This window comes from Ammospiza nelsoni, chromosome 1, assembly GCF_027579445.1.
Source record: "Ammospiza nelsoni isolate bAmmNel1 chromosome 1, bAmmNel1.pri, whole genome shotgun sequence".
Lineage (NCBI taxonomy): Eukaryota > Metazoa > Chordata > Aves > Passeriformes > Passerellidae > Ammospiza > Ammospiza nelsoni.
The window spans coordinates 39,026,673-39,037,881 of NC_080633.1; the positions used below are offsets into that span (position 1 = coordinate 39,026,673).

At 43.0% G+C, this 11,209-nt stretch overlaps 1 protein-coding gene across 3 annotated transcripts in view; it reads left to right on the forward strand.

Moving 5' to 3' along the window:
- The window catches only part of LOC132070932 (ubiquitin-conjugating enzyme E2 E1), a 45,373-nt gene that overhangs the window by 32,653 nt on the left and 1,511 nt on the right, over nt 1–11,209 (forward strand). For all 3 annotated transcript variants that reach the window (XM_059468148.1, XM_059468165.1, XM_059468156.1), the window contains 2 exons: nt 3,623–3,755; nt 10,735–10,882. In XM_059468148.1, coding sequence (XP_059324131.1) covers nt 3,623–3,755; nt 10,735–10,882 — 281 coding nt within the window. The remainder of the gene's footprint in view (nt 1–3,622; nt 3,756–10,734; nt 10,883–11,209) is intronic.

Sequence of the window (11,209 nt, forward strand, 5' to 3'; positions counted from 1 at the left end):
TGCAGACTTTCTGTCATTTCAGCTTTTTCCATTTGTGGAAGAGTGTGTGTGTGTGTTTGTGTGTGTGTGTGTGTCTTCTCCACGAGCACTGAATCTCTGAGACACAGTTCTGTGTTTACAGTTGCTCAGTACTGCAAGGCATCTGCAGCTAATTTGCCTAGGCATCGTTCTGCTCCCCAGCCTCTGCTCCAGGCATTTCTAATTTATCTGTTGGATTTTTAAGTTGGGAAAGAAAATGGCGCCTGCCAGCAAAGAGAGGCAGAGCAAGATCAGGTTTTTCCAAAGCAGCTCAATGCTGGTTAGGACTTGGCCCTTGCAGGACTTTGAGCTTGGTCTCACTTGTGCTCTTTTTCTCTGTCTTGGGTTTACCAGGAGGTAATGCCTTGCATTTTCCTGCTTCTAGACTTGGAAAATTAGATATTCCTTGAACAGTACCTTGGCTCTGGGAGGTTTCCCAAGGAGTGTTTTTGTCATAACATCAATCTGGGGGATAAGCTAGCATCACTGGGAACAATCGGGATCAGTCGTTACAGTGAGTGCAGTGCATCTTCATGGAATATATCACTGTTTTTCCAAGAGACATCTCAGTTGCACTGAAGTGTAACACATGCTGCTTGATAGAATAATAATGGGTTGGGATCTTTTCAGTTTTCTTTTGGAGTCATTTTTCACTCTGTATTGCTGGTCTTTTATTCATTTCTTTCTTTGGAGGTGAAGAGGTTGTGGGCTGCTGAGTTAATACAGAAAGTTGTTGCTCACGTACTCTCATCTTGCAGTGGAAACAATTTCTATTTAATTGGTTAAAATTGTCTTCCTAGTGGTCATATGTTGGACAGCTTTAAAGCGTTGCATTAGTAGATCTAGACACTTAATTTCAACAGTGGTGACACATATCAGCCAAGGTGACAGCTGTGCCAATCAGCCCTATGTCCATGCATCAGTGAATTTCTTTTTGAAGCACATAATTGCAAGGATTTTAAACAAAGAATGTAATCTTTAGCCTTTGATAGTTTCCATATCTCCACCAATAGTTAATGCCACTGTTCTTACACTGTGGTCGAGTATTGTCATTTTTCTGTTATTCACTGGGTCTTCATGAGCTATTTGGTATTACTAATCCTAAGTTAAATCTAAGAGTATCGTACTTGAAGCTGACTTGCATCATTCTCTTTCAGTCTTTCTTTTATAAGAAATCAATGTTAATGTGTAAAAGTTGGACATGCACAGCTATTTTACACTGTTAATTGAATTATGAAAAGCTTAAAAGGAAAGCTTAGCACATCATTGTTAAAGCCTACTGATGTCTTACAAAGATGGTGCACTCTTAATATGGCAGTATGTTACTTGTGTGCAGTGATAGCTCTAATTGGAAACCTAATAGGATACAAGAGATTTCTAAGACTATTACTAATGATAATATATTTTTTAAGTCTGTGGGAGTTTTTTATTGACAGTCCCTTGGGCTGAAGCTGGAAATAAAATGCAGAATGTTGAAATATTTCTCATTGGCTCAGAGGGCTGTATTCAGTGCTAATGGCACATCACATTTCTTGAGTGCTGAAGTGCTCTCCGTTGGCAGTTGTGTCGATATAAATTCCAACAGTAAGTCGGTGCTAACGAAGTTCAAGTGCCTGTTCCCGTTCGGTAGCTCCACCTTCAGGGGAGGGAGGATGATTGCCGGCCAACTTGCAGTAATGACAGTGTGTCAGTAGGTTGCTAATAGGTACATAAAGAGGTGATTCATTGGAGCGGTGGCTAAGGGTGCCCCAGAGAGTCCTTTTCAGTAAGTTTGCACAGTTAAGTTGGTGTCTTTCCAGAGCCAGAGCTTCCCTCGAAATACAACACTTTTCCAGTCTAATGCACAAGTGGTAGCTGGAGAGTACTGAGTGCCCTAATATATGGACCTGCATAGGACAGGGACAAGTCATAAAGGTGGAGTGGGATGCCAGGAGTGTTCAGGATGGAATGGCTTTTACTTTAATTTAATACTGATCTTGAGCTGTGCAGGGTTTTGTGTTCTGGAGAGAAAAATCTTTCCCTTGTGGCTGGTGCATCATTTGCAGAGAATCTGTCTACTGCTTTCCTTTCCCTAGAAGCATGCTTTTAGTCATAACTTCACCGCTGTTGAATTATCTAGCACCAACGTATTGTGAAATTTTATTATTAGGTTAATCTGGAAAAAAAAAGTTAGGTTTGATAACAGAGCTAATTCCCTTTCTCTCTCCTGACTCCCCTGCTGTCAAGAAGATGTTCACCAGTACTGGGAAAAGCAGGGGAAAAAAAAGTCTCTGATCACTGTTGACAGTTTATATTCTTGCAATTGTATTTCTGTTTGTAACATTGTTATTAACACTTAGTGATCACTCTGGTTTCCTTCATGTTAATCAAATGCACATTGTCATGTGTATATTGAATTCATTGTATTGCCTTCCCTCTCAAGTAATACTGCTCTGTGATTATTATAATATGAAAAGAGCCTGGTTTTTACCTTCTGTCTTAGAGGAGCCTCGTTAAAAGAAGGAAGAAAGAAGAGCAAGGCTAGTTTTCATTGTATTAGGAACGTTAAGATCCATCCCCTTCAGAACAAGGGGAGAAGAGATGTCTGAAACCATGGTACATCCATGATGGAAAAAGCTGTGTCAGCATCTCCCGTTGTGCAAATGCTTTTCCAGCTCTGGCATCTTACAAACAAAACACTACCATTGCAGTACAGAAGGGAAGAGCCAGCAAAGGAGTCCTACACAATTAATGGCTCTAGAGGTTGAGCTGTACTTAGAAATACTCAGTGACATATGGCACACTACCGAGTACAAGTGTCTGAGGATATCAGTAAAACTAACTTTACCAAGCAGACATTTAATCTCTGCAACACCTTTAGTTTGTGCTGCTTATAGTGACATGCTGGCAGGTTAGGCAGAATCTCAAATAAGCAGAGCTAATTTGAGAAAGTGCTGTTTTAATTTGGCACAGTGATTTTGATTCCCCCTAAAAAACCCAGTTCCACAATGCAAGCAATATCAACAGGATAAGATCATGTGCAGTGAAATGATAAAAGTGTAGAAAATTTTGACATTTCAGAGCATCATCATTTGGCTTCCTTCAATTATACTATTTGAGCCTTTGTTTAACAATAATGCAGGATATATTTTAATTTTAAAGAACACACAAGATTCATAAAATGAACATAAATCCTTAATTTGTTTAGTATGGTCTTCAATGTGGTACAGTTTTATTAAGACAGAGATGGAAGAGCCATTTCTGAAATACAGTAGGAAATTGTTCTTTGAAACTTAGCCCTTGTATTGTATTGACAGTGTAGTATGTTTAGGAGTAGTTCTGGGCAATGCTGCTCTTGTAACTATCAAGAGAGAGAAAATGGAAACCATACCCCACCTCTGGTTTCTCAGCTTTGCTAAACAGTCTGGAACACTGATAAGTTCAGGTAAGATCTCTGAGTGTTTGAAAGCATTCAATCTTCTTTTAATCCCTGTCTCTACTTCAGGTGGTGTATGAAGAGTAACACTGAAATATTTCTTCTATATCATACTTGAAGAATGTAAGAAGTTGTATTTATTTGAGCTGTGATAGTATTTCTAAATTATTTTGGTTTTTTATCTCTTAGTGCTGGCCCCAAAGGTGATAACATCTATGAATGGAGATCAACCATTCTAGGACCTCCAGGTTCAGTCTATGAGGGAGGTGTTTTCTTCCTTGACATCACATTTACCCCTGAATATCCCTTCAAGCCTCCAAAGGTAAGAGACCTGTAGCTAACATCTTGAACATTAATAGTTTGCAGTGTAAATGGAACACAGCCCATCTGAAATCCACTCTTCTTAAGAACAAACTTAAGCTAATTTTAGACGTTACAGGAGCTTCTATTAGCTAATGTTAACAACTTTTCCAGTCCTCTTGATAATTATCCTAGAGCTTGACTTCTTTCTTCCTGCTTCTGTTTATAAGAAGTCCTAAGCATTTAGTGCAAGCATTAGGACAGGGCTGAGAAACTGAAAAGTAAATAAACTTGAGAAGAGGAGAAATGCTACAAATACTTATTTCTCAAACAACTCAGGTACTGTAAGCATGAGTTACATGTGTTTTGGCCACCAAAGTAGTATTTAATTTTCCAGTTTTGTTGTACACTTGTGTTGTTCACCTATTTGTACAGTAACAAACTTTCTGTAGGTGTGTTATATTTGTGAAGCTCTTACATTCCACTGTTGTTGTGTTCCAGTGCTCTAAGGCAAATACCAGTGCAAGTGAACATTATCTGGTGATTCCAGTATGTGGCCACAGGAAAAGTGTTGGGTTACAGGAGGTGCTTGTGCATACACCTGCTGTTTGTCTTGTATCTGAAAGCATTTATGTGCATGTTTAACTTTCTACTTAAAAGTTGTTTGATGAGATAAATGCCAGTGACTACACATCTTTCAGACTTTGGTCTAGTCTGCAGCAGAAAGGACCTCTTCAGGCCATCATCCATCTCAACAGAGCAATGCTAATTACTTACACAAGACAAATTAATACAAGCTTGCCAAATTAAGGAAACTGTTTGCCTGTTCTTGCTCACATAACTTCAAGATTTCTGGTAGAAGATCCTTAAATTCTACCTCTAAGATAGGGCTCCAATTCACAAACAGCATGTTCTGCCTTAGGACATCTCTAGTGCTTTTCTGCTGACATCTGTCCATCTCTTTTTGGAAATTCTCTGGCATTCGCAGATGGTTCTCATGTAAGAATTTAATTCAGTTTGAAGTAGTTTGTTTGTTTGTTTGTTTTTGGTTTGGGTTTTTTGTTTAATTTGCTGAATAATTTGTTGTCCAACCAACTGTATGCAATTTATTATGTTGTGAGCCCAGTAAGCATTTAAAGAGCAATCTTTTGCTTTTCCATGTGTGCTTTGTTAAACCTTTGCTTTCTGTGCTACAGGTCAGAAGCATTTATCAGCTCAGGCTTGTTCATCATAGAATGGTTTGGGTTGGAAGCAGCCTTAAAGATCATCTAGTTCCAACCTCCTTACTGTGGGAAGACATACCTTCCACTAGACCATGTTACTGAAAGCTCTATCCAACATGGCCTTGAACCTTTCCAGGGATAGAGCATCCACAACTTTTCTGAGCAACCTGTTTTAGTGCCTCACCATTCTCACAATAAGGATTTTGTCCTAATATCTCGTCTAAATTAACCCTTTTTCATTTTAAGGCCATGACTCCTTGTCCATGCCCTTGTAGAGAGTCCCTCTCCGGCTCTCCTGTGGGCCACTTTAGGTATTGGAAGGTTACTCTAAAGTCTCTCTAGAACCTTCTCTTCTCCAGGCTGAACAAGCCCAACTCTTTCAACCTCTCTTCACCTGTCTTCAAGGTGCTCCAGCCTTTTGATTGTCTTGATGGCCCTCTTCTGGACTCACTCCAACGGGTCCATTTCCTTCTCGTGTTGGGGGCTCCAGAGCTGGATGCCACACTTCAGATGGGGTCTCACAAGTGCTTGTGATTGCCAGACACAGGTACAAGGACCTTGCACATGGGCTCATTGAACTTCATGAGTTCACAGGCCCACCTCTCTCTGTTCCTCCTAGGCTGCCTGTCCTTGCCTCCACTTTCTGTACAGTTCCTTTGTGTATTTGAGTTTGTCCAGGATCTTCTTGTTCATCCATGCAGGCTCCTTCCTCTTCTCTGACAGATAGATCCCATCAATGCCCAGCAGACCAGGTTTCCCAAGGCGAGTCCCATGGTCTAAGTAGCCAAACTGGCTGTGGTACCAGTCCATAACCATTTGTTGGTTTGCTAGATTTCACTAGCCCTGTTGAACCCTTTCCCTTTGACCAGGAGGATTGATGAAAAAAACTATCCATGCTCCAGAGTCCTTTCTTGTCCCTCCCAGGACTGCCTTATTTGGCTTTAGTGCCTTTTCTGATAGGATGGGTGTTTCCAATCTCAGAGCAGCAAAGTGGTTCTGTGGGGACACCCCAGTCTTTGGGGGAAGTCTCTTCCTGCAGGTCCTTGCCATGGCAAGCTCCCATTCTTCTGCATTATTGGCCCCCCTCCCTTGCCTGTGTGCTGGTGGGAGTTTCTGGCTCTTTGGCCATAGGATGTGGGTCCAGTGCAGTTTGGAACCAGCTGTCTAACTCCTCCTCAGCAGCCCTGATGCCACACATGCTTCTCACTGCCTCCTACAGCTCAGGCAGCTGCTGCAGGAGGTTTCCACCTGGGCAGCACTTTTGCAGGCAGCCCTGCTGGCTGTCCTGCCCAGGAGAAAGGCCTTGACACTGCCTGCAGTCAGAGATCCACTCTGCAGCCTCTCCCTTCAGCAGCTCCATCTGGGTAGAAGGATCTGCCACAGGCAGGGTAGGTGGTGCAAATGGCCCAGTCAGAGTTGCAGCCCTTGCTCTCAGATGTGTTCCCACCATGCTGCTTCGAGGATCAAGTAGCATCCCTTGCAAGACCATGCTGTAAGTGCCAGAGCTGCTGAGACAGCCCTGTGTGCCAAGTTCCCCCATGCAGAACCAAATAAACAGTTATGTCATTCCAGCTCATCTCTGCTTTCTGCTCCGTGCTTCCGACTGGGGTCGCTGTGTCTTTAGCTTTGCATCCAAACCCTCACCCAGGTGAAAAGAAGGGTGGGATTAAAGCACCAAACAGATAGCTACCACTTGCTGAGGCCTTAAAAGGTGAGTTTAGTGGGTGATTCACTGTATTGGAGCAGTTTCATTTAAATGGAGTTTTTTATCTAGCAAAGTCCAAGTCAGTTTACAAACCACATGTAGGCATGGAAGTAAAATATGTGTAACTTCAGTCTCATTGAGATGATATATAGGAGAAAGCATGGTGGTGCTATAACAGAACACACTTTTTCTACTTGCACACTTCAGGTTGAAATGAAGAACCATCCTTTGAGAACCAAAGCTGCTCCTGTATTAAAATCTACACTGGTGTTAATCAGTGGTAATGTGGAAAATATTATTACCATATTGCTCCTGCTTTATTCCTGCTATTTTGTTGATTTCAGACTGTCCAGCTACTTGCAGTAGAGAGTAAATACTGTCTGTGGATCATGTTTAAGTGGTAGGCTAATGTAATTACAGTAGCCTTCCTGTAAGTGCCTTTTAGGGCAAGAAATAAAGAAACAGCTAATTGAGACTAAACCCAGTGTACATCACTTTGATGATAAGCACTCTCAGAACAGTAGAGTCATGTTAAAATAGAGTAGAATGTCATTTTAAAAGCCTTGATCTCTGAAAAGATGAAGCTCTATAAGGAAAAAGGACTTGCAAGCCTTGAATCTTCCTTGGTAAGCCCTGTAAGACCAGTGGGAGAAAACCTCTGTGAGTCTTTGGTAACTCCTGCGAGGACAGTTCCAGCCATGGTGGGCTGCCAATGATGAAGTGCCTGTAGCTGAACACATTTCATAACCTGAAACTAAAATGCCATTAAAGGATTTACTTTCTTAAATAAAATTAGGTGAAAATGGTCATCCTGGCAAGCTTCCAAGCCCTTAGGAATATGTGTGAGAGAAGGTGTTGAGGCATAAACACTGACAAATGCAGTGTGGTTGATGAGCATCTTAGAGATGTGTGATGAAGGATATGCAGGTGCAGCCTTTGAGGACTGGGTCTAGCTCCACTTGAGGGCTTGATTCAGTATGTTGGAGCAAATGTGCTTGGAGAGGATTTTCCTGTAGGAGAGCCAAAAGACTGTGCTACAAGTGATATTTAGATTCCTGTGAGGATATTAAGAGGGGCTGCACTACTGTGCTTGAAGTTGAGGAATTGAAAGATCTTAAAATTTGACTTGGAATTGCGTTGCATGGTACAAGGAACTTCAGTGGGAGAAGTCTCATACAGGGACAGATACTCTCTTTCATTGAGTTCTTTTGCTTTTAATTGAGCATTCTACACAATACCTTGAAAATGTTAGTGTTAATCTGTTCTCTGCTTTTTAAGTTTTCTTATTTTGTGTTGTATTCTGGTTTTGCCTGTGTTTCAGATAGCAAATGAGTCAGGCACGTGCTGGGTGTGCCTGTATTTAGGAGAATCCAGTAAAGAAGTAAAATTAGACTTTTAGAGTTAATTATTAGTACTATTACAATGGACATTTTCCCAGGAGTTACATTATAGTTGGGTTTGATTCCATTTACTGAGGTGAAAACAGTAGCTTGTGTTGACCTGGGGTGTGTGCTTTGATCATTTGTATTAATAACCTCTAACCACTTCCTTCCACCCACTCCTATTCTGCTGCTTGTGTAAATTAACCTCTGCTATCACTTCAGGGTAAGGTTGAGATTAGCTTCTTTTATGTCTTTTCAAAAGCTGTGCTTAACTCCATGCAGTTACTGCATTAATGTAATCTCAGGTGGGACATTTCCAAAGGATTGTTCAGTTACACTGTATTTTTCTGCTATTCCACATGCTGTTCTCTTCACTACCTTCCAAGTAACTCAGTTTCTTTTGATTTTGGTCTGAATGTACTTGGTTGAGTGAGGGGTTTTTTCCTCTTAAGGGTGTAATGAGCATTTACTTCAAATATTTTTGTTTGTTTTAAAGTGAGCCTCCAGTTTCTCCCTCTTCCAGTTCCATTTGCTTTCCCTGCACTGCCGGCTTTTGTGCCATCAGCTAAAATCGTAAATGGCAAACAGCTGGACTACACATGCCCAACACCATCCTAGTTCTGAGTTGCTGCTAAAAGGAAAACAAATTTAGATTTTTTTCCACAGTGCTTGGTAGAGTTCCTCTAACAGGAGAAAACTGCTTTCAGTGCCATAGATATATCCCTTAAGGATTGTATCTTAAGGTGTGTTAAGGAACCAGACTGTTCTGTGAGTATATGGGAGTCTTTCATTTTCACTTTCCCCTCCTTCATGAAAAATAACTTAAAAGTAAATCTTACTCTTAAAAGCAAACAGCACTCATGCTTTGTTATCAGTTATTAGTCAACTGGACTGAGAGACTGTCTACAGAGTATTTAGCTTTTGTGCTGAGAATCACGATTAACAACTTTCTGTCTTTACAAATTAGAATTGTTGACCTATGTTAATTTGGTCCTTGTTGTGTCAGCTTGGAAATACTCCATGCTTCCCCTTCTGGAGGTGTTCAAATTGTCAAAATGGTTACCTCGCTTACAGTTAGAGACCTTCTTGGAAGGAGCCCAGAGGTGCAGAGGTGCTGCTCAGAAATACTGAGCAGCAGCAGGGCTGGGCTGAGGGCTGCTCAGGAACCCGAGGCAGAGCCATTGCCAGCAGCTGCCAATGCCAGGAATGTGTTTACCCTGGACAGTGTGGGCTGGGGCAGGTACAGCAGGGGCAGATCCGCCCTCTGCTCAGGCTGGTGCACGTGGACTTCCACATGACTGCAGGGAGTAATTGCTGCCTTTCCTCCAAAGATTAGATGATCTGGGAAACAAAGGTCATTTAGGCTTCTTGTCTGCTATACCTCCAAGGCTCCCTAGGTAGAAAGCATCTGGAGTTCTTGGTTTTGGAGTGGCAGCTTTTTGCAGAAGGTGTGGGAGGGTAACACATCTTGCTCTCTTGCAGTCGTTTTGCTATTTCCCCCATAGTGTGCAAATGTGCAGGGATTTGGGGTTTCCTTTGTTTGCTTCCTGTTTTAATCCAAAATCCAAGCAGCTCACAAGAAGTAAAGCGTAAAATCTCCCCAAGCATGCAGTGTGAGTGTCTCCTGTGTGACAAGTAACCGCTTTTGCAAGTCCAAAAATAGCCCATGTGCTCTGTGCATTGGGAGCATTCTTGGAAACACTGCATGGATTCAGTGCACGGGGACATGCCAGTCACCAGGCTTCTGTAGCTGTCACCCCACCCTGTGCCTGCTTCCCAGGCCTGTGAGAGTGAGGGTCACAGGGAAATTTTTTGCATCAGAAAGGCGGTAGAAAAAATGAGGATTGACTGGCAAGTTTTGTGTGTGGGCTTGTCCCATCTCGAGAGAAAGCACTGGTGTGTTCTTGTCGTACCAAACACCAAGTGTTTTGCAAATATTCCTGTGACCTCTAAACAGACAATAACATTTCTAGGTGTGGATAGCTGACAAATTTTGCAGATTTAGGACATGAACCCACCAGCTCATATTCCTAATCCTAATTATTCATGCTCATAATCCTAATCCATGCAAATTGCACCAAATTTGTTGTCGTTGTTCACTCAGTGAGTCAGGGTAAGGCCTCTCTGCAGGTCCCATGGTGTTCTGAGCACAGCTCCTGGTGTTTGTGTTTCTCTTTTGGATAGCTTCTGTAGCAAGCTGCCTAGCTCGGTCACATCGTGAAAATAAGTACATCTAACTAACTTCTCCTATTGCTGAGCCTCTAAGAAGTGATGGAAGCTGTGATTCCAAGTGCCTTGGCCTGTCTGGAGGATTTTGCATATCCTTGGGAGTCCAGGAGAAAAATGCTAGTGTTAAGGCCCTGGGCCCTTTTGTCACTGGGAACAAAAATACAAAAATTAATTAAAAAAAAAAAAAAGTGGGAAAAAGAAATTAAACCCACCGCGACCTGGGTTTTGCGGTGACCGGGAAGTCGGCTCCTGAGACTGTTGCTCGTTTCTGTTCCAAGCCCGGCTCTTTCTTGTTTGTGCCGCGAGAGGGCGGCGGCGGCGCGGGGAGCCCGGCGTGGCCCAGCCGGGGCCCGGCGCTGCCTGCTCGGGGTTGCTGCCCTGTCCCTCCGCACAGCCCGTGGCACCCGGCACACCCCTCACACCCCTCACACTCCTCACACTCCTCACACCCCTCTCTTGCAGGTAACGTTCCGGACAAGGATCTACCACTGCAACATTAACAGCCAAGGCGTCATCTGCCTGGACATTTTAAAGGACAACTGGAGTCCAGCGTTAACCATTTCTAAAGTTCTCCTCTCCATCTGCTCCCTCCTCACAGACTGTAACCCCGGTAAGTCCACCCGCACCTTGCATTCCTCCCAGCAGCTAAACAATGTGGCCCTCCTCACTCCATTGGTATGGCCAGCTCAGCTCATGCCTCCCGTGGTGGAGCACATTTCCCTCTCTGGGGCAGTCAGAGAGGGGCTGGAGGCCGTGGAGGGAGATATCCCTTACCAGCCTGCTGTTCACTGCTCCTCAGGCTGACCCACGGGGAAACAAGCGATCCTCCTGCACATGAAAACTCCTTCCCCTTCTAAACGCAGCCTTTGCTGCTCTGTAGGGCTGCAGTAAATCAGTAATGGAGCTTGAAGAGCCACAAACAGCTCTGAAAATGGGG